Below are 25199 nucleotides of genomic sequence, written 5' to 3'. Positions count from 1 at the left end.
TTATGGCCTAAGATCGTGGGTGAAGCGTAGGTCATGGCCTACGATCGTGGCCTGAACTGACATCACGTGGTAGTGGGTGTGTTGGACATCCTGTATGGGTCCACTAACTCCTTGTTCGGCCGAATACCGAGACCGAACTGCTTTGGTTGCCGATCTGAGAGTAGAGCTTGATGCCGACCTGAGAGCAGAGCTTGATTGGTTGGCTTTTACCGAGCTGCAGGCTGAGGCCGAACTCTTTGGTAATGCCGAACTGAACTCTTGGGCTTTGGGCTGGCCGAGCTGTCACTGCTATTGGGCTGGCCGAGCTGTCACTGCTATTGGGCTGGCCGAGCTGTCACTGCTATTGGGCTTGTTTAGTACGTACCCCATCAGGGGACTAAGTACATTGAATTCTTAGAGCTCATATACTGGATGCAATCATCGAATAAAGTATCCATAATATATTTCCTAATCAATCCGGAAATAGTGAAAGATTTTACGAGTATAACAAAATAGTGATGTTTTTTAATTAATATAAATATCCATTTACTCATATGGGGTACCAATTTTAAATTATTTACACATTTCAATTTCCTTTTGGAACGTATAAAATCTGAGTTAATTTTTTAAGTCAGATTTCTATATATCATGAACGATATATAGAAAGTGATTAGGGTTCGCGCTTAAGGGAGAGTTTCCACTGATAACTGGTTCCAGCCAAATACGCCGACGGGGTAGGCGTGTTTATGGTTGAGACTCCAACTCCATAGGCGTCTTTGGGTATAAACACGCCTACATGTGTGGTGTTTTTAGGCATAAAACACGCAGATGGCTGTGGCGTTTTTTTTGTAACACGCCAACCACGTCGGCGTTTTTAACTTGCTTGTATTTCCATAAAATACAACGACATACGGTTCAAAATTGTAAAACGCCAGTACGGGTGGCGTTTTCACTTAAAAACACGCCAATTCGGGTAGCGTTTTTACTTAAAAACACGCCAATGTGGGTTGCATTTTTCCCATATATGGAAGAGATAACAAAATGGGTACATTTACGTTATTTTAAACGTAAAGTACCCTATAAACCCGATTTTCTCCAAAAGATTTCCCACGAAGCGAAGACGAAAGAACTGACAAACTAATTGTCACACTGCAACTAAAAATGAGATTCAAGCCGGTTCATGGATTGCAAATATAGAAATTCATACACACAAACTTTATGATGTATTTCAATTGAAGACCAATTGCATACAATTCAGAGAAGAGAGTCTCGATTGTCGTAAATAATATTCGCATCGACATAAATATTCACAAATATAAGATAGCCACCTATACCACAACATACACGTTTCAATTATCAGTCGGATTTAACTTCAGGCAAAGATCTTCCTTTGATTTGCTATTGTCCGTCGTCCTAGGTTGCAGCTTTCACACAAGGGGGTAATTTTGGGGATGAAGTATGTATTTGAGGAGAAGTTGAAATGGGGGCGCCAATGAAATAGGGTTTCAGCGCCAAATAGGGTTTATGAGGACAATTCCGGAATTATGAAATTTTATGAGGCTATAATTGCCAATAGATTTTTGTATCTACCGTTTCAATGTGTCATGCCAAACAGATGTATGGCAAACATATGATACGTATATTGACAGACAAACAGATGAAGGTGATTACTATGCAAAAATGAAAATATAAAAATAGTGTTGAATATATGCTAACATATGTTAGATAAACATGACAAACAAATGTGCCCTATGTATGTTCACGAATTCTTTAAATTCATTTTCATATCAATTAATATTTCATTTTAGTAGAATGGAGGGAGTATTAATATAATGGCTTATGGATGTGTTTTGCCTATACAAAACACAAACTTATATACACAAACAATATTGAAAAATGACATGTACGAAATTTACAAAATCAGGAGCCAAACATAAAGTGAAACGGCGGTATTATATAAGACTTGGTTGAACGGATACATGAACAAATTCTTGGCCAATATTTGAAGACTTAAAAATGATCTACAGTATAACACAAATAGAGTCAGATCATGTTTCTCATTATACACGAACGAGGCATTTCTTGAAGCGACTAGCAAGAATTTCTTCTTTAGCTACAGGCAATCTGTCTGCGCTTCATCATGTTCTCCAAGTTCTTCGACACCAACGTAGTCAGATTCGGATCTTCATATTTGAGTTCTGGACTGAATCTGCATTATTATCGAGATAATTAAGCAACACTAGCACATAGATAGCTAGGATAATGCATGTTCGTAATTTACACATGATCACAGGCCAATGTAGATTATGTGCGAAGATGATGAAATAAGTCACATACTTTGGGTCAAGAACCAGCTTCTGAACTTCTTTGATGGCTGAGCTTGCTGCATATAATGATATTTTTCCAACCTGAATCAACCACAGACTACTTCATTGGGTAACAATGTAACAAACCGGGGACTGAGAGCAAAATAAACTAGAATAATGGCTGACCTCCAGTTTTTGAAGCTTCAAATCGTGATCATGTGGAAGTCCACGGATTTCCTCAGACAGTCTCATAGATTCGGCCAGACTTTCAGGAGAGAGAAAATCAAGCCCCAACTGAACTGAGGACTGGAAATTGAAGAGGTAAAAGAAACAGAGATGATAAGAATTACAAATAATTTTTCACCATGTAAACAAGCAAATAATTTTTCACCATGTAAAAGAAACAGAGACGATAAGAATTACAAATAATTTTTCACCATGTAAACAAGCGAATCATGAAGGGGTGTTTATCTGTAACTCACCTGAAGATGCCGTACTTGGAAGGGGACTCCGGCAGGGATGAATACTGCTTCTCCTAAATGCTGTTCAAACGACCAAGGTTCAACTCCTGGGGGAAACAACAAAAAGATACGATCATTGAATAATTTTAATATATCATAATTTCAGTAGTGCAACTGATGTACTATCAAGGAATCATAATACAGAGCTAATTATACTCGAGAAACAATTGAAACAAGTTTGCTATCTGCTCTACAAAGTCTAATTCGAAGAACATCATAAAGAACAACTAAAACTTGCACTTACCGAATTCATCTTTCAACCTGCTTTTATGATGCCTATTCAAGTATACTACCCCATCATATAGAGGCCGATATGCCTGATAATGAAGTCCAGTTTCAGCTACAAAGAGAAAAATGTAACACTAGGGATCTAATTATATATCTAAAACAATAGAGTAACTTACAGAATTATCATTAACATCATCAGCCTTCCCGAAATCTTCCCTGTGCAAGCTTACATACTCCATTAGTTTGGGTATATCCTTGTGGCGGAATATATCCCAGTAAGCTCCTGCTTGGACATTTACCAGAACATTCTCGCTGGACCCAATCTTAGAATCATTGACACCTTTCTCTTCAACTATGCTGCTTTCTTCATTTCCTTTATCATCATTTTTCTCAGAGTTTTCTGATTGTGCATCGGCCACAGAGAAATCCATTCCATCAGGTGACGAGTTGGGCAATCCACCGCTGTTCAGGTGAATTTCAGAATCACTGTGCAATTCCTTTGCATCAGATTGAATCACAGTATTTTGTACATCAATTTGTGTACTCTGCAGACCTTTTAACTTTGCATCAAATGAATGCACCAAAAGGAATACCTGATTAAAAGAGATAGTGTCATTCTACATATCCAGATTGACACGATTATCAGAATGTATGTTTGTGAATGACCTCAATCACAATTACAACAAAATTCCCAATAAAGCGCACAGCATACTCACACACTAATGCAAAAACTATAATACTGCTCAAAATAGGCATTGGTCCATACCATATCGCGGATGTTGAGATGAAGATTATTCCTAGAATCACCCCTGCCAATTTCTTCTACATTGCCATAAGAAATAAATATCTTAGGACCAACATCAGTTTGCAAGGAATAATGAGGCAATTTTGCCGCAACATTTAGAAGACCCCACTTGGAATGGATAAACTCAAGCAAGGGAAGTTTACTGATGAAGTCAGGTCTTTGATATAACAGAAACTCCTCTGAAGCACTGGGTGAAGGCCAATCCTTTAACGTTAACAACTGACGTCTCCCATTTTCATCAACTCTACCATCGAAGTAACCTTTTATGAACTCTTCAAGTTCTACATTAACCTGAAATTGCATTATGTCAAACGAAATACGTAGTGGTACATATTGGAGGAAACATCATAAGTACCAAACTAAACATGATACTGCATTAGATGCACATCATGCACTTCGCAAAAAGGTAAGAAAAACTAAACCAATGCCAGCTTACAACATTAAACGGCACACCTCAGTCCCATCAGTGTAGTCAACAGCCTTCAATACTCTTTTATCATCCTTCGATTTCTCTTCTGCTGTCTCTTTAATTCCTTTCCATATAGTCATAGGATCCCACATTGTCATTGCAGAGTCATCAAAAACCTCCTTAACAATAACAGGCTTCCGTTTGCTCCACTGCTTTCTGAAATCTTTAATCCCTTCACTTTTCAGATCTTCTGAAGATAGATTATACAAGAAGTTATCGCTATCATTTTCTCTGTTTGCGGCCTGGAGAAGCCTGAGACTACCTCCAATTTCCTCTGAATCACCACGATTATTTATTTTACAGCCATTGACCATTTCTTCAACATTTTTCACCAATTTGGCAACCCAGTTCATCTTGAAGATACGCTTTAGAGTTAAAATGCAGGATCCACAGCCTCCATTTTCCTTTGGGGGGCATTGGATACTTCCATCATGATCAGCTTTCCAACTGGAAAATTTTTCAATGAAATTCAGCTGTGTTGGTCTTGCTGACTTAGGCTCTTTGTCACTATTATTCGTTGCAAGAGAAATATCATCTAACTCTTCATTGACAGAAGGTGTGGATGCTCCCCTGATATCTTTGCAGCAGCTAAGGCACAAATCGTACGAGCATGTTGTGCAGTGCAGGTGATAATCAATAATAGGTACCCTGCAGAAATCACTGCAATGAGAGGAGAAGAGCACAAGTCATCATAATTTGTCAATTATGTTACAAAAAAGACACAAGAGTGAGAATGACTTATGGTTGCAGACCACTCCCATTTTCATAAGGATGTCAAGAATCAAGATGGACATTGATACGTAAAATAACTGAACTTATGGAAATCAACAAAAACATAGCTCACCAGCACATCTGCTCATCAGCATTTAATTTAGTTCTGACAAGATCTATTTCATTTCCTGAAAGACAACAAAGAAGTCAATAATGTAAGCAAAAAATTCATGAAAATTCTAATTCCAACATACTGGACAAGCATAATAGCATACCTCGAAGCCTTTTCTCCAGCTCAACCTCAGAGCACTGCATTGCATGGATTCGTTTCACAATTGGGAGCACTGCTGACAAAAGACAGTAAAGGTACTGCAATTTGTCTTGTGCGGATATCTCTCGAATCCTTGCCTTTAAGAGGAAAATATAAAATCTATTCGCATAAGAGTATGCTTTCACAGAAAGAATTACAACTAGGTGGAAAGGAAATCTACTGACAGTCAAACAAAAAGGGAAAAGATGTATACTTTAATAAGATTATCCCCTCGCATGCACACCCTGCAACTACATGTACCACGACATGCAGGACAACCCCTCTGAATTTCCTCTATGGAGATGCCCGCATACCTGAGAGATAATGTATCACATTACCATCTCAGGACCTATTTTTTTAAGAATAAAACAAAATTAAAAAGATAAACCTATCAGATGATATTTTCTCTCACCATGTCGAAATACAGTTCTCACAGTACCCTCTTTGATCACATTTAAGGCACCAAACCACTTTATCCTTGTTATTGCTCCGACATTGATGACAAGGCTGTCCCTCAGTATCATCAGATGATTCTGAAATTCCATCAGAAGTCTCCTACAAAAATCACACAACTTGTTAAAAGATCAATAACTTCAAGTCAGAAGGTAACAGGTATTTCACAGCCGAATAACTAGGTTTCGATCTCCATCATCAGAAACTGGCAACCGCCAAACTAGAATCGTCTCTTTATCTAAGTCACAACAGAAGACCTCCATCCCCACCTCACCACACCCTACCCAAAAGAAGATGAAAAATAATATGCAGGTAAGCATCATTTCCTTGTCTATTTTCATAATTGGGAGGACTAGTAATATTTGAGGTAATGTGTTCGAGCGTCTCCAAAATATGTCATCTTCTATTTTGACTTCAGATTTTAACATAGCACTTCACAAAAGCAAATACTTGGCCTCAAAACCAAGAAAGACTAATAACAGAAAGAAAATTGGAGTTAATGCTGTCACTGTCAGCTTATTTCGTACTCACCATAGGACTATTCTCAAACATCTTCTGTGATCTGCTTCTGTCTGAATCCACTGCAGCAGATGTAGGGGGTGTTCTATACGATCTTCTACTGTCCTCATAGTCAGACCCATCTCCATCGAGATCATCAGTTGACCTGAGAGAGCTTCGACCTGAAAGACTCCTACCAGCAGGCATCTCAGGTGAGTAACTGGCCTGGGCTTTTGATGATTTATCCTTCTTCTTCTTCCCAGACAACCCAGAATAATCCCCGAATTGAGAACTGAGTGGTAGATCCATATCATCACTCTTGCTTTCCAAGTATACATCATTTTCATCTACAGATTTCCTCTTAGCTTTCTTTATACTTGCACGCATTGCGGAATTAGCTGCCCTCTTCTTCGCCTGGATGTAATGCTTTTCGCAAACTGTCTTGTCAGGCATGGACATGGCAGTGCATCTCCACTGTTTCCCATCGGACCTCTTACAACGCAAATCATCGGGAATTGCAACATTGTCCTCCCCTCCCCCAGAGATGGAACGTGAATGATCCATCGACAATTATTCTACAAAATCACCAACACACGAATTCTTATATTTCAAATCAGCAGCATCAAAATAGACAATAAAGGAGGTGTGATTTTGATAAAGTAAAATACCCTAACCAAGATACTTACAATTGTAATTCATGAGAAAATTGCATCAGAATTACAACAACGATTCTAATCCGTGAAAGATAAACCCTAATTAAACTAAAGTCATTTGAATTAACAATAACCGCGAAGTTTCAGAGGGAACATGGCATAAGTATCATAACACGTGAGCCACCGCCTTTTATCAATCGTATTTATAAGCGGAATGGAATAGAAAAAATCAGCAATTACATACATGAGCTCGTTCAAATGTTATAAACGTGCAATGCTTCCCATAGGTGTGATTTGCGAGGGACATACATAGCGTACCTGAGGAGTGAGAAAATTTCACGCTGAGCATAGACAATCTTCTCCCTCTTCCTCTCTCACTCTTCTCTCTCTCGCCGAAATTCCAGTAATTGCAATAGAAGCAAGCTGAAAGTGGAGAAGAGAAATTTTGCAGAGGCGGGGGAGGACATACGGAACGACGTCGTAGGAGGTGCAAAACAGGATAATTAAGAATCTTAAATCAATTGTTTAGTTAGAAACTAAAATTAATATGGACATTTGTCCATAAAATTATAATTTTTGGTATTTTTCACTATTTTTAAATTAGATATAAAACATCACAGCTTTACACATTGTTTCTTATTTCCCAACTCAACTCAAATAGTATGATATTTTTGGCAATAACTTATTTTTCATAGGTAACTATGAAACATTTATGTAATTTTATACTACCTTTGTCCCATAAAAATATAAACTATTTCCATTTTAGATCGTCCCTTAAAATTATTATCTTTTCAACTTCTATAAAATTTACCCATCTTCCATTAAATGAAGATTCAAGCAAAAAAACTGATTTGATTCTTCATCACTTGTTTAAAGAATGATGAGGAATCTATGAAGAACGGTGCGGAAAGTTTTGAACGAGTAGATAAATGACTGCACAAACGGGGGTGGAGGAATCGTCTAATTAGTCGTGATATAGAATGATTGACGCTACAAACGAGTGTGAAAATTCGTTTGATAAGTCGGACAAAAGCCTCGATGATTGAAAATTCAAGAGAGAACTCGAGTGAGATAAAAATTCATAATAATATTGATTTTCAAATGTGTATCTTTTTGGTTCAACAATAAGGCATTTATTTAGACAAAGAAATCCTAAATATAAATAAAAATAAAACTTAAAGAAAATAAACCGGTAGAATGAAAGAATATCAAAATCAATTAATATTGATCTAATAACTTTTCATATACTTATTCTAGTTAACTAGAAAAGCAAATAAAAAGACATGATGAAACTTCAAAAATAAAACAATTGTAACATCTCAACTTCGAATTTGTCATAATTTACTTATCTATATACCTATATAAAAGGTGAATTTTGAAAAAATAAAATAAAATTCATTATACATATTTTAATAAAATTGGGGGGAATGAAAATAAAATTTCATTTTTATTAATAATTGGGGGAAGTGGAAGTTGGAAGTGAAAAGGGATTTGGAAGATAAATAAAATATTCATTAAAAAATTTAAAGTTAAATATTAACAAATCTAGTATATTGAACTTATCGAACATAACATCAAGCTTTGATTTTTTTTATGAATTTTTTGAAACTAAATTTCAATAATATTTTTTAATGTATTAAAATCAAACTAAGTATATCAATCGAAACAAACATCATTAAACGTGCGTCAAATGAGAGTGATATTCACATAAGGTATGTAGGCATATAAATAGCCTCAGATGCTATATATTTAAGACCCATTCGTCTTCCATGAAATACCCTAAAATGGGTTCAATTCTTGAGAATTATGGACGTTAGGTGTTTTAGAGATAATTCTGCAGAGCCCTTGAATTTCGAGATGGCCCGCACCGTTGATTCAACAAAAGGGCAGAATTTATCACACTAAGAAATGGGGGCGCGGTTACTATATGCCCCTCATCTTCCACATAAAAGTCCCATTTCCCCTCTTTGGGGGATCTTTTCATTACTTTATTAGAACCCAGTTAAAATCAAACTAAATATATCAATCGAAACAAACATCATTAAACGTGCGTCAAATGAGAGTGATATTCACATAAGGTATGTAGGCATATAAATAGCCTCAGATGCTATATATTTAAGACCCATTCGCCTTCCATGAAATACCCTAAAATGGGTTCAATTCTTGAGAATTATGGACGTTCGGTGTTTTAGAGATAATTCTGCAGAGCCCTTGAATTTCGAGATGGCCGCACCGTTGATTCAACAAAAGGGCAGAATTTATCACACCAAGAAATGGGGCGGAGTTACTATATGCCCCTCATCTTCCACATAAAAGTCTCATTTCCCCTCTTTTGGGGATCTTTTCATTACTTTATTAGAACAAAGGGTCTCCATCTTCTATTTCTAAATCTGAATTCATACACTAAACGCAAGAAAATATATCTACGTTAAGGCATTTCTTTTGGCACGAGATTTAAGAAATTGATGTGTTAAAGGTTAAATTGGAGAGTGTAAAGTAAGAGAGAAAAATAAAGTATAAGAGAGATAAATTTTTTTCCTAAAAAATAAATAACTCAACTATCTTGAAACAATTAGAAAGGAATACGACTCAACTACCTTAAGAGGAGGGAGTATTATATTTTCTTCCAAGACATTTTCCCTCCCAAAACAATATTTTGGCTTCCCAATTTATATAATCTTTTCATTTCCCTCATTCTTCATAAGAACCAAAGCTATAAGATAATTTTAGTTATTGAGGAATTATGTGCTACATTCCTTATGTGAGCTACTTACGTGAGCATCATTCTCGTTTGATGCACGTTTAAGGTTGTTCGCTTCGACTTATATATTTAGTTCGGTTCTAATACATTAAAAAATATTATTGAAATGTTATTACATATTTTTATATTAACCAATCCATATATAAATAATTATTTATTATTATTAAATATTTTTTAAAAAGGGGGTTTGCCATTCAAAAAACAAGATCACGAGAATGTTCAATGTAATTTTTAAATGCAGTACAATTTTCAATTATTGCGTAGACCGATTTTGATAAAGCTTTCTTCTATGAGAAAATAAATAAAACTCTCGTTCAAATTCGGAATTTGATTTGGGGCATTGAAGTTTCAGGCTTAATTTGCAGAGAGTGACGAAATATTGTTCTATTATCTTAATACTTACTATCCTTGGGACATGAAACCAATACAAACATGTTACTACTCTATCCGTCCCCAAAAAAAATGTGAATTTGAAATGACTCGTGAATTAAAACACAATTGATAAGGTAAGAGAAAAGAGGAGAAGGGTAGTTAGAGTAGGGTTAGTTGATAGTGACACCAACATTATTATTAGTGTTTAATGAGTTATAATGGTGGCCCATAACGGTATATGTTGTAAATAAATTGTTTTATGTGAGTTGGAGACAACTTTTCTTAAATGGAAACCATATGTTTTTATGAGACGGACAAAAATGGAAAGTGCATATATTTTTATGTAGATGGAGGGAGTGTATATAAAAAAATTTATATATTCTATGACTTACTTTTGTGAGTAGTTACATCTGATAACGTCTATGATATTCATCGTATGACGTATCTCTTTTAGGAAATGTTTTATCATCTATTGTCCAAATTCCGTGGGTGTAGAACTTAGAAGTTAATACCGTACAACCTTCTATGGATGAATGCCAAGTTCTCGAAGATAGAGTGATCCACAAAATTAATTCTACAAGTCATTTTCCCATGAAATAGCACCATTCCGAGAATGAATAAGTTTAAAATAACTTAGACCAACTAATTTAGCATCGTAAATAAATAAAGTGCAAACCAACAATATGTTGAATAATTTTTTTTTTCCTCAAACACCTTAGCGGTGGGGATTAGGCGGACCGCCAACTTGTCCAAATCAACCAAATAGATCAAAGTCTCATACATACAAAGTCCAATCCCAAAAGTGACTTGAACTAGAAATGAACAAGACTGAAGAACAAGCTAAGACGACCCCCACAAATCAGGTGCTATCTATCTATCCATCTAGCCAAAGCTACGAAACAAGTGAACAATACATACATGTGACCGGCCCAAAAATGACCAAGCCCAAAGGAAAAACACAATGTACAAATCATATGACAAAAACTAGGGTTGGCAAATCGTGTGAATTGGGTCGTTATCGGGTCAACCTGATAATGACCCAACCCAATAAGGCCTAACCTGAACCCGACCTGTTAAGGAAACTGTAAATCCGAACACGAACCCGACCCGCTACCTTCAAATCCGAACAGGACCCGCACCTGACACGAACCTGTTATCGACACGATATAATATGGGTTGACACAACACGATAACAACCCGAACCTGATATTACACGATTAAAACCTAATATTACACGATTAAACCTTAATTTTTAACCTAATTTACACAATTAAAATTCGTTTTATACTATTTAAACCTAATTTATAAGAAATTAAAAAATTAAAGTAATATATATTTTTTAAATAATAATAAAAATAATAATATTATTTCTTAATGGGTTACCCGTATCTGACCCGCATCCGACCCGAACCCAACCTGAAATTATCGGGTTCTTAATGGGTCAACCCGATAAGGACACGGATCCAATAAGACTTGACCCCAACCCAATAATTTCGTGCAGATTCGTGTCAGATTATCGTGTCGTGTCGAAAATTGTCAGCCCTAACAAAAACGAGTAGATCATCTGTCCCGATACCTGAATCTGAAGTTTGGATAGCCCAACTGGTCCATCCTCACAAGTGCCTTCATGTATCGAGGTGTTGTACCCGCATCATAGAATGCGACGGTAGGAGTTTGGACCCCCTACCTGCCAAAAAATCTGTTGTTCGATTGCCCTCTCAATGAATGTGAGAGAAGAGTGTCTGCAACTGTGAGAGCAAGGGACGGATGCGAGCCATGTGGTGTCTCACGTCTGCTGCTCCCCTCCGGCCCGAAGTGAACACTGCGACCACTGTTGCTGGATCCATGTTGACCCAAACCTGTGCTGAGAACTCCATAGCCATCGTCAGACCGTGAAGACGAGCAAGAAGCTCTGTCTCAAAGCCCGACGCAGCTATAAGGGGAGTGCAAAAGGCCCTCAAGAGAGAGCCTTCTGGACCACAAAATGGTGAATAACTTATCCATTGAAATATGGTATGCCACAAGTGAATGTTTGCGACAAGAAATGAATCCTAATAGTAGAATGACCGACCCCTTAAATCCAGTCATATAATGTCTTTCCATATTAATAGAGTAGTTTTTATGAATAACTTAAATCGCAATTGGTAAAGTAGGAGAAATGATGAGAAATGTAGTTAAAGTAGTGTTTTATTATTAGTGTTTAATGAGTTGTAGTGGTAGGCCAAAACGGTAAAAGTTGTAAATAAATTGATGTGTGTAGGTAATGAGTTGGAGACAACTTTTTATAAATGGAAACCGCCGCATTTTTATGGGACACAAAAATGAAAAGTGCACATATTTTTATGGAACGGAGGGAGTATGATTTTTGTATTTGCAAGTAATGATTTGTTTGTTAAAATTGATAATTTCAGTCGGTATTGTTATTAGAGTGAACTACGCAAATGGTCTCTGAACTATGAGTTTTGCACGCAAATGGTACATAAACTTTAAAATTATCGTGGGTAGTCCCTGAACTAAGGTGTAATCACATTTATGGTACTTTTTCACTATTCATCATAACTTTACACAAAAAATGACCTCAATGCATGAAAGACATTTTTGGACTTTCATATCCAGGTACTGGATTTGATGTTTTCTTTATCTCTCTCTAATACTGAATATAATATTTTCTTATAGTTTGAGTACCAAAAATGATATTATTCACTTCACTTTTTCGATCACTTTATGTCGGATCTTCTTTCTCTCTCTTTCTCTAAAACTTTTAGAAAGTAAAAAATTAAAATAAAAAATACTACTATGAAATTCTTAAATATAGAATAAAATTTAAAATTATAAATTTAATTATCAAAATAACTTGTAGCTAAATTTAATTTTGATTCTGATTCGATTATTTTTTGCTACAAATTACTTTAATAGTTAAATTTATAATTTTAATTTTTATAATTAATATATTTAAGAATTTCATAGTGGTATTTTTATTTTTATTTTTTACTTTCTAAAAGTTTTAACAAAAGAGAGAGAAGATCCTACATAAAGTGATTAAAAAAGTGAAGTGAATAATATCATTTTAGGTACTCAAACTATAATAAAGTATCATATTCAGTACTAGAGAGAGATAAAGAAAATATCAAATCCAGGGGTCCTCTTATATTGCTTGTAGCATCATAATCCAAAATCAAGACCAAATCTTCACCCTTAGATTTTAAAATGAGTGGATGAGATTAAATCTTACGAATTTCAGGAAATAGTAGACAAAATATCAACAAAAGGGTAAGATCGTCATTTTGTTATCATATCATAATTTTCGTGTTTTTTTTATATCAACATTGTGTATTTACAAATATCAACACAATGACATGAGTATTTCAAAACAAGTACATGAAAATATCAACACAATTTTATTGAGATTTTACATGCATTATATTGAGATTTTTTGATGTATTTGTTGATAAAATATCTGCTTATCAACATATACGAAAAACTGGAATAAAAATCATCAAATTTCATCATCTGAACGTCGTCCGAACATATGCAATTGAAATCTCGTTAGAATCCTTATAAAATTACCTTTAATTTGATATATTTTTTGCGAAATATAATTTAAATCGAGAGAGTTACGTAAATTTAAAGTTTTAGGATAATTTAAATAAGAGAGAATTTACATTAATACCCTTTAATTTTATTTAATAATTATTTAAATTAAAAATATAATTCACTTAGCATTATATCAACCATTGGATCTCCTAATTTAATGGTTAAAAATTGGTCTTAGTTTTGGATTGTTAATTGGTTAGCAATAGATCACGTCCCTCAAATCCAGGATATGAAAGTCCAAAAATGTCTTTCTTGCATGGGGGCATTTTGGGTGTAAAATTGTGATGAATAGTGAAAAAGTACCATAAATGTGATTACACCTTAGTTCAGGGACTACCCACAATATTTTTAAAGTTTAGGTACCATTTGCGTGCATGCAAAACACATAATTCATGGATCATTTGCGTAGTTCACTCTTGTTATTAATATGATGAAGAAAAAGCAAAATCATACCGATACTAAAGTAGATGCTAATATAAATGTATAAAATTGAATGCACGCGTTTGAATTCAAAATATATCAATCCAAATTAAGTTTAGCTACCCTTCATCAATTTAGAAGTAGTAGTAGTATTATGTAAATAGATACACGATTTTACACTTTTATACTTATGAACAATTTTGGAGACAAATTTATATCTATGCAGACTATGCTAATAATAATAATAATAATAATAATAATAATAATAATAATAATAATAATAATAATAATAATAATAATAATAATAATAATAATAATAATAATAATAATAATAATAAATGGTCAGACAATCCGTGGTAATTGCTCAGAGCTCGGCTCTGCTACTGCATACACAGGAGAGTTCATCTACATTATGCATTACATTGGTCCACAAAAATAATTTTAATTACAAATACATAAATTTTAATGCAAAGTTGGTAAAACGTAAACTCCAATTTTAGTTTCTGCAAAATGCACTTTACATCTTTTATGTTTTTGAAATAGGAAAAAATATTGCCAAAAGTCTCTAAATCTGAAAAAATGTCATTTGAGGTCATCCATTTTCGTTTTTACCCTTGAGGCATAGAAGAGTTTCCTTTTTTACTTTACCCCTTCTCTCTAGGAAGCCTCTCCTTAAAACACAAAAACTTAGGTCCTCCATTTCCATTTTTATCCTTGAGGCATAAAACATGTAACTTTTCATAATTTTGAAATATGAAAATTGTATAATTTATTCCTTGATAAATATCTTTTTATTGAGTTTAAATATTTAATAATTCAATATTGTGCAAGTATAATTTGACGTATGTATAACATTTTGTATAATACTATCGTGGGATGTAATCAAATGCAAACTCTAAATTTTGTACGAACTCTAAACTATAATCTGGACTATTAGAAAATGTCTACAGATGACAAAATAATAGCAATAAAAAATATTAATACAGTGTCAACGGTTGATGTCGTTTAGACATTGTGTTGAAACTGTGCTGACATTTTTTGTTCCTGTTATTTTATCATCGGTTGACATTTTCTAACGTTCCAGATTATAGTTTGAAATTTGTATAATATTTAAAGTTTGCATTTTATCACTACACATGGTATCATTCATTAAACTAAATGACCATAAATGATATCCTTTCTAATTTAAAGGCTTTTAGAAATGTTATTCCTAATTCATGGTCTAAAATGTGCAAAAGAGCATTTTCCTAGAACTAAATTTGAAATTTATTAAGAGAAAGATAGAAAGAAAAATAATTGAATTCAAAAATATGACATCATCTTATAGTCAAGATAGTAAGTACTCCATTACATCCTAGCTAAAATGACACATTTCTTAATTGATGCGAGATTTTTAGGAGGAATTAGTTAATGAAGAGATAAAAAAAATTACTCCTTCCATTCCATAATAGTGGATGCATTTCTTTTCGGCACTCAATTTTAAAAAAAATTATATTAAGTGAGTTAAGTAAATGAAAAATAAAGTAGGAAACGAAAAAGTGTAAAGAGATGAAGAGAGAATGGAGTAAGAGAGAGAGTAAAGTAAGTGACAAGAAATGTGTTGACTTTTACTAAAAGAGAACTAACTTCATTACTATAGAATGTATTAAAATTAGAAAATGGTAAAATAACTCTACTACCATGAAATCGATGGAGTAGAATATTTGAATATTTCAATTAAAAAGAGAACAAATGGTTAAATATATTAATTGGAGTGTGTTTTCGACATACTATATCATTGTAGATGGGATCGAAGGAATACTCCCTCCGTCCCGGGCTATTTGCACTTATTTCCTTTTTGGGCGTCCCAAGTTACTTGCACTCTTTCCATTTTTAGTAAAAATTTTCACCTACAACCGTAATTTTTGACTTTCCTATACACTCATTCCTTAATCTCCGTGTCGAAAAGGAAAGGGGCGAGTAGCTCGGGACGGAGTGAGTATTAGATAGGATAGTTAATCATTTGAGGTGGATAGTGATTAAGGTTAAGGGATAGTGTCACGCTAAACGTTACAAAACGAAGAGGATGCAATGTCTTTATTTTAACTTCATGAATTTGTCTCTCCTTCCAACTGCCAAAGCCACCAAGCTACCCTCTTCTTTTCAACCACTCCGCCATGGGCAGCTGCCTCGGCACAAACTCCGCTGCGCCGCCGCCCAAAACCCCAACCTCAGGCGCCAGCAAATCCCCTCCGCCCGTTTACGAAGAAACAGTCAAACAAGTCCTCTCCGAGACCCCCGCCGCCGCTCCCAAACACCCCATTCCAACATTTCATTACAGAGAAACAATGCCCCACCAAAACAAGAACGCTTTCAACGGCGCCGGATTGAAGAGAGAGAAGGCGGCGGAGGTATCTCCAGCGCGGAAGTCCGATGCGGCGTCTCCGGGTCGCGCCAAACCGGGTCGGGGGAGGTCGAGGTTGCCGGTTACTCAGTCGGGTTCCGGGTCATCCAAATCGCCTGTGAAAACGGGTTTTCAACCGGGTAGGGTGGAATACGGGTCGGGCGATAGGATCCGGAAGGGGAAGGAAGAGGAGAGAATGCCACCGACGAATATTGAGTTGCTGGAAAGTTCGCTTGTGTCCTTCGAGTGTTTCATTTTTCTATAGCATTTCTGGTGTAATTTCGGCACCAGATCAGGGGTATCTTTGGCATAATAAATACTGTCGGCGGACATTTTACTTTCCGATTCTGGCGGTAAGAATCCAGATAAAACTTTGGAGGGAAATATTTAGATTCCTATATTTCATTTCCTCGTATTTACTATTTTACCCTCCCCTTTTTTTATTCCACGATCCGATCATGTAACCAATATTATTTGTAATTGGTTTAATTCAATTTCTATTTTATGCAAAATTAATGAATAAAATATGTAACATTGTTGCAATATTATAGAAGTAGATACTTGTCTGAATAAAATATGTAACATTGTTGCAATATATATAAGTAGATACTTATATTGTATTAAGATGACAATCACTTTTTTAAAATGACAATGTACCACTAACGAGAACCCTTAGATTTATGAGCTTGATTCAATCTTAGTCTGTCATATGGTAGATTTGTTTGCCTATGTATCGTAAATTGGTTGATTATCTTTGATTTCGTATCACATATTTCTTGGAACCATATGCCGAGTTGCTTGTCTATGTATTTCAGATTGTTTCCCTACGTATCGCAGATTGCTTGACTAGGTTGTCATTTTAACTATGGTATCATGATAGTGCTTTGATTTCGTATCTCATATGGCTTGAAACAATATGCCGAATTGCATGCATATGTATTCAAGGTTGCATGTTACTTGTTGTCGTGATGTCACTAGTGATGTAACCCTAACACACCTCTACGTGGCTACATTGATAAGTGCAATGATGAGTGAAAATTGATGTTGCATTTGCTTGATTTGTTGACTCATTAAAGTAAGGATTATGTAATTGATTATCTATTCATCAATAAATAATTACGCTGAAACTGTTTCTTAGTGGTTTTCAGAAACCTATTTATAGTTGTGCTCGGAAAATGCTCGTTGTTTTTTATTGTTGCTCGAAATGTTGTAAAAAATTCACAAGCACTCTCGGTGCTCGGAAACGAGGGTTTTTTTTTGTAGTATGATGTGGAATGAGTAAGTAATGATTTTTGGGTTTACCACGTTATAGATTTCACAACCTCAATTATTATGCAATAAGTTAGTTTTACGGCTTCAAACATTAAGATGGTTCCATACATACTTACATATAGGATTATAATTTAGTGCTACAAAATTATGTAGGCTGGGACCTTAGGTATATTAATGTCATTGATGTGTAATTAATTGCATCCATGTTATTTGATTCATCGACCCATTAATGTTCATCAATCTAATATAATAAACTTTGAAAGTATGCACACCATAGTAAGAGTCTCACTAGATAGTAGATACTACTCATAATAAGCCAGTTCATCACGGTTTTATTTACTATATCTGTTGAAAATATTAATTTATAAAATTCTACTTGCATGAAGATTCCGTAAGTAGATCTAATACGATGTGGCCACTGGATACTATATGGAAATAAAATAGTTGTGGTGCTTAAATTAAATAAAGTGTAATTCTTGATATGACACTATCATTTTATAGATAAGGGTCCAGCTCCCATTTACTAGCTTTAGCAACGTATTTTCGTCGAGCGAATATATTGTACAAAACAAAAAGAACATACGAAATTACGATAGGAGATTGACATTATTTCATTAATGTGATTTTTTATTTATTCAAGAAATGCGACCACCAAAAGTTACTTCGAAATTAAATAATAAGTTCTAGCGGAATAAAAAATAATCAATTACTATCCGATAATGTTGTGCCTACCGAATGAGGATAGAGATAAGCCAGAAGATGACTTCTCAACTATTAATAAGGATTGATCAAAGATTGGAAATTAGGGAGATCGGAGATGTAAATATAATAGTGATTGATCAGTGACGGACCCTTGACAACTATTAATAAGGATTGATCAAAGATTAGAAATTAGAGAGATATAAATAAAATAGTACTGATCGGTGACGGATTTAGAAATCTATATAACCTGATACTAAAATTTTAAATTAATAATATTAAAATATTTAAATTTAAATAAAATATTAGTCTGTGTATTTTTTACTACTTATTTTCTTATTATCCCATGCCTGAAAAGTACTCACTCTGTCCCACAATAAGAGTCTCATTTGGGGTGGGCACGAGTTTTAAGAAATGTAAATAATAGTGAGATGGAAAGTTAGTGGAATATGAGGTTCCCTTTTTTATATTGGTTTTATAATAGAATGTAAGTGAAGTGAGTTAAGTGAAATGTGAGATCTACTTATCATTTATGGTAAAAGTGAAATATGACTCTTATTGTAGGACGGAGGGGTATGGACTTTGTAATTTTGGAATAGTTAAACAACACATTACTCTTAGTATTTAATTTACAACTTATACCATTACACTATTAATGATGTGAGACTCACTCTCCACTAAAACTACTTACAATACCTTTTATCTCTTTCTCACTTTACCTATTATACATTAAAACTCATGCCGAATTAAATGTTTATATTTTTTAGAAATGAAGAGAATATTAAGTATCTATTTTAGTATATAAAGGAGATATATTATGAATCAACATAAAAAAATAAAATGACAAAAGTGGGAATTGAACTTCATGCATTAGAGTATTAATACTTTTCCACTAGCCCACTTCATTGTTTTTGTGTTACGTATTAGTAAAAAATACTCACACCGTATCATAGATCGAATTTTTTTTAGTCCGTTCCAAAGAAGTGCTCCCATATTCATTGATGGAAAGCTTTTTCTCCTTTTTAACTTTATCATATATGGGACATTATTTCAACCATTTTTCTCATTTTCTTTCTCTTACATTATCAATTACGCATTAAAACATATGTCATCCCCGATTAGCCTACTTCTACGGAACGGAGGAAGTAGTGTATTTGTAGAAAGGGAGGCAAAATGCAGTATTTTCAGCTCGATAATAAAGGATAGAATCTTGATTGGGAATTGCACCTTTTCCGTCGGGATGAATTTGGGCCTCTTCTTCTTAGAGCCGTCCTATAAAAGGGGAATCAACATTGAAGATACACGGTCAACACTCTTGGTTCTCATTTCACTCTCAAAATGCTCTCTGCCTCCTAGCTCTGAGGGAGAGTTCTTTCCATTGCCGGTTCACCATCAGTGTTCCATCTTTGTTAGCATGTTCCACTACTCTTAGGAGCAAAGATACAATCTTTCAGTTTCAGTTTCAGTTTCAGTTTCGTATGGTTATTTGCATTTCCCAAGTAGTGTAAGTGTTAGATGTTTCTGGTGCTTTGAATTTCCGTTATTTTGTTGCTATTTGGTGGGAAGTTTATGTTTGTTTCAAGATATGTCGTTTTGTTAGATGCTTTTCGTAATTGTTTGTTGTTTGAATCGTTAGATCTAGAGTTATTTCACGTTAAATGGATGTTAGAGTTCATTCTTGTTCCATTCTCCATGCTAGTTGGTTAGTTTGAGTAGATCTGTTAAAGGGTGTTCCATTTTTTAGTATTATGGGTTTAATTATCTTTTTTTTTTATGTTCATCCATGGCGCTCACATTCCTTGTTTTTAGTGGTTACCATGCATGCTTTTCACCTTTTTAGTCCTTTAAGCGATTTAGGGATATGTGGTGGTCTAAAGTTATTTTTCCAGCTTGTTGGTCTATTCACAATAAATTCTTGTTGATTTGTAGTATGTGCTCTTGCATGATCCTCTTTGATTTTAGTATTTCATTCATCTATGCTAGTTAATAGCTAGCTAGTCGATAAGATTTTGAATGTTTGGATTAAGTGTTCAACGACACGTGAATAATCTAAAAAATTGTTAGTGACTGTATTTCCGGCATCTCTATTCTATATGAATTTATTTTTCATAATTTAATTATTCACTGACCTGATTTTTCAATCTCTATGCATTCTTTCTCCTCTTTCTTTCACTTTTACTTTAAATCCATTACGATGATTACCTACAAAAAAATTGAAACGACATTCATAAACTTAGCATTTAAATACTGTATATGCTTTTGAGGAAATATCAAGACTTGAGAGGCTTTTCAGCTATTAGGAAGGACAATTGTTGATATTGTTGATGCAAATGAGGTATATATCTCACTGAGTATGCTTTACATGTTAAGAGTTTTTTAATTTAGCTGTATTATCCAGCTTCATTTGTGGAGTACAAGTTCTTTACTTTAGAATGCTTCTTCGATTTTTTTTCCTGCCACCACCCAGACTTATTTTGTTAGTTCATCTTTCTAAAATACTCCATGTATGTATGCATTTTTTTTTGCAGAGAATTGAGTTCAACAATTTTTGACAAATATTGCCTTTTAAATCGTTATATGCAATATGATTATCTGCCTTAGAGTGACATTTCTTTAAACTGTAAAACGTAATAAGCTTATGAACATGCTAATATAGGAGAGTTTATTACCTTCCTGGATTGGGTTACTACGAATTTGGAAGCTTTCACAATTAATGCCAAGACTTTGAAGCAGTTTAGCAAAGTATAATGGCAAATGAAAGTAACTGTCCCAAATATATTAGGCAAACACTTATTCCGTCCCCAATTTTTTAAGATATGTTCCTTTGTAAAATTAATTAGAATCCAATTAGTTGAAGATTTAAACATGCAATGTGGAAAATAAATTTAGGGTTTAGGTAACAACTTTTACCTTTTCTTTGGTGATGGAGATAATTTCCTCCGTCGTAGATGGTGGCTTTTTCTCCATTTTCGTCGGTGGAGGCGGTGAGATGGAGAGGGATCTCAGGTTTCGTCTCTGGGTCAGTGGTTCTGTACTGATTTCGTGAAATAGGTGAAGTCACACCCGATTTGGATTGCATTGACAATTAATACTTCGTCGACTACTTCATTTTCTCCGTGTTTGTCGTTGTTGCGGCGAGATGGATAGCGATTTAGGTTTTCATTGATGTTGCGGTGTTTGAATAGCCACGAATTTGACATGGAATAAAAGGGACCGATGAGTAGATGAAGTCTTCGCTGATTTGTGGTGCAGCGGAGTCATAGTTGCCGTCGACGGCGACTTTTTGGCAGCGGGAGATGGTTGAGGCGGCCCGATTCACGCTAGAGTTCTTTCAGCTGAGGCGGCAGATGAAATGGGAAATAGAGACTGAAATATTTGGTTTATGCTGATTAATTATATGAGGTTATTATAATGTTTATTAATTATGCTGATTAATTGTAATTAGTCTAATGTTAGGTGATTCAGTTTTAAAATAAAATCGGTTTGTGCATTGTTTTGTTTTGGACTTTTCTTGGGCCTCAAATGTTGTGGTATTTGGAGCTTTTCAAATCTTAGTAGGCTACTTTAATTAGGTCATTTCAGAGAATTTAAATTATTGAACTTCTTTTTTTTTCTTTTCTTTGTGGGCTTTTCTTAATAATTTAATTGGACTGTTTCATTTATCTTTTAAATATTTGGGCTATATGTTCAGTTTTCCGTAACTCATTATTATTATAAATTTTCGTTGGCCATTATAATTATAAATGATAAATGATAGTCTTTTCTAATGTATTTCCTCATTTATATAATAGTTGTGCAAATTTTTTAATTTCTTCCCAAGTCTAAAAAAATTTAAAATATTATTTTTTTAATATTTTTTGTATGTATTTGACAAACACAGATTTTGCATGTTTTTAAGGACTAGATTTGACTTGTTTTAAATGTCAATCATGCAAATTATGTTCTTAAATTGCATATGTTATACATTTGGTATTTTTGACGTGTATGTTGATAAATGATAGAAAAAGATAGAAAAAGGTGAAAAAAAGGCCAAAGTGCAGCAGCCTCTGTTCGAGCCCATTCTGCCAGCGATTATGAAGTCCAGTCAGTGCTTACTACATGCAATTCTCTTCGTCTTCGAAAGAGCTTCGCGTGGATATCTTGCATGTCTCAATCGTAGTTCTGTGGAGAAAGTTATGATAATTCTACGAACGTTGCGCAGTGCAGTCAAAGCTGACGGGAATTTATGCGGAAATTCACGGAAGAAAAGAAATTATTATATTGTGAAGCCAAATCTCTCCTATTTCTTGTAGGGCACGAAATTTATCAAAAATAAACATTTTTCCAGCCTATAAATACCTCTGAACCTAATTCATAATCTTGATCTCAGAGCCTCCAATCCTTCTCCCTCTTTACACTTCTTCCATTCCATATTCTATCCTTAAATTCATCCATCTTCCATTGGAGCGGAGTTCTGCAGATCCAAGCAAGAGAAGACTGAAGATTCAACCTTGGGTTTTATCAATTTCTTTCATGTCTCGTACTTTATTTGTGGTTTTTAGTTGTCTATGAGTTAAACATCAATTGTGGAATTTTTGGTGAAGATATTCGATTGATTTTCCTTGTTAGCTCTTGTAGTTATTTGATTTATCCTTGCGCTTTCTATATTCAATTGATTAGCTACCTCTTGAATACATGTTAGAGTTGATTAGAGTACTCGGGAGACGAAATAGTTGACTTGGAAAATGGATAATTCACACTTTAATTCAATAGAACTTGGGAGAGTTGAGGTTTCACGTGAGGTCATTGGTCTTAACGATCTTTTAGGAGTTAGATGTTAGAGATTTAAAGGGGACTTTGATTTCAACACCTAATCTACGGATTTCTCACCTCGGGAGAGGGTTTAATCCAGTTAAGTGACCGACTTAATAACTCTAGAGACCGTAATTCAAGAAAGTAGATTGTGTTTTGGATCCTAATATTCTACATTCATATGCCTGCTTTGTATTATTGTTTATATGCTTTCTTTTTATTTGTTTATTTATTTTTCAGTCTAGTTTAATAAAATCAAACAAAAAAAAACATCTGTGTCTTTAAATAGTATATAACACTTAGTATATGATAGCAAGTGGTTCGTAGACAGGCCACCAACCAGCCCCTTGTGGTTCGTAGACAGGCCGCCAACCAGCCGGGCACCTCCGGCGGGTCTACGCCCGTGAACAACCGCCATCTAGGACGGCGCCACCGAGACAGGTCTACCCCCGTGAACAGCCGCCACCCGAGACGGGTTCCAGGCCCATCAGCTTGCCAAGCCCCAAGACAACCAGCCTTGTAAATGCCCACAGGGGAAATTAATCCCAAGTTGCGCCATCCAGGATTCGAACTCAAGACCTCCTGGATGGTGCGGTATCCTTGCCACCCTCCCCAACCACTTGAGCTAGGGGGCTTGGATGCATCAGTATTTTAGTTTGACTCTTCTAATTTTAACTTTTCTTTGTGCAATTGATGTTGGCGGATCCGTTAAGCGTCCCATAATTATATTGATAGTGTTATTATTCAAAATATAACCATCTTACTTGGACAACTCTGAGTTATTCTTCAAAATTATAATTGATAGCATATCGAACTCTGATTCGAAAACCTCTCTTTTGTCATGGACAACTCAACGTTGTTGTATATAGAGCCACAGGTCGTGAAGGTTTGAAGTTTTTAGTCTGTAAAGATGAATATGAGATAAGTGGTGATTCCACTGTAAATGGCATTTACAAAGCAGTTTTTCAGAACTTATGAACAAGTACTATTTAGTTTGTTGTTACTTTTATTTATTATATTTTCATTTATGAAAACAATTTTTTGGTGTTCCAAATTTTTGAACTCTTTATTTTGTTTTAACGAACTATTTTTTTTATACATGAGCTATTCATTATTAAAAAATATTTTTTGTTTTCTTTTCATTTTAAAACTTTAAAAAAATATCTTTTTAATTAGCATTTGTATTTTTATTTATTTATAGTTACTTGAAACATGTTTTTATATGTATATATTTGATTCAGTATTAATACAGATACTTTGCTCTCAGATCTCACACATTTCCCACATTTCCCAGGGCTGACAATTTTTGACACGCCATGATAATCTGACACGAATCCGCACGAAATTATTGGGTTGGGGTCAAGTCTTATTGGATCCGTGTCCTTATCGGGTTGACCCATTAAGAATCCGATAATTTCGGGTTGGGTTCGGGTCGGATGCGGGTCGGATACGGGTAACCCATTAAGAAGTAATATTATTATTTTTATTATTATTTAAAAATATATATTACTTTAATTTTTTAATTTCTTATAAATTAGGTTTAAATAGTATAAAACGAATTTTAATTGTGTAAATTAGGTTAAAAATTAAGGTTTAATCGTGTAATATTAGGTTTTAATCGTGTAATATCAGGTCCGGGTTGTTATCGTGTCGTGTCAAGCCATATTATATCGTGTCGATAACGGGTTCGTGTCGGGTGCAGGTCGTGTTCGGATTTGAAGGTAGCAGGTCGGGTTCGTGTTCGGATTTACAGTTTCCTTAACATGTCGGGTTCAGGTTAGGCCTTATTGGGTTGGGTCATTATCAGGTTGACCCGATAACGACCCAATCCGCATGATTTGCCGGCCCTAACATTTCCCATTTTATGAACTTATAATTTACTGTTTTTTTGGTTATCTATTAGTATATATTAATGTTGCAATGCTATTCTTCTCATTTAATATATAGTTCATTTATTTTATTTTTCTCCGATTA

The 25199-nt window shown here is 34.6% G+C and overlaps 1 protein-coding gene across 2 annotated transcripts; it reads right to left on the bottom strand.

Annotated features, from left to right (window-relative positions):
- Positions 1-1913: 1913 nt before the first annotated feature.
- On the bottom strand, positions 1914-7401 carry LOC121787820 (lysine-specific demethylase JMJ25-like). Of its 2 annotated transcripts, none has more exons than XM_042186662.1 (14): positions 7243-7401; positions 6314-6855; positions 5742-5884; positions 5544-5643; positions 5295-5427; positions 5153-5207; positions 4293-4968; positions 3801-4130; positions 3211-3627; positions 3051-3123; positions 2768-2853; positions 2472-2591; positions 2317-2387; positions 1914-2188 (listed from the first exon to the last, which is right to left on the bottom strand). In XM_042186662.1, the coding sequence occupies exons 2-14, from the start codon at positions 6842-6844 to the stop codon at positions 2089-2091; spliced, it is 2835 nt and encodes a 944-aa protein (XP_042042596.1). In that variant the 5' UTR covers positions 6845-6855; positions 7243-7401; the 3' UTR covers positions 1914-2088. The 2 variants fall into 2 exon arrangements, with proteins under 2 accessions (XP_042042596.1, XP_042042595.1); XM_042186661.1 differs by having other exon boundaries at positions 7252-7401.
- Positions 7402-25199: the final 17798 nt, after the last annotated feature.

The sequence above is a fragment of the Salvia splendens genome, chromosome 22, assembly GCF_004379255.2.
Source record: "Salvia splendens isolate huo1 chromosome 22, SspV2, whole genome shotgun sequence".
NCBI lineage: Eukaryota > Viridiplantae > Streptophyta > Magnoliopsida > Lamiales > Lamiaceae > Salvia > Salvia splendens.
The sequence above is the reverse complement of the archived record's forward strand: the minus strand, read 5'-3'. Positions and strand labels throughout refer to the sequence as shown.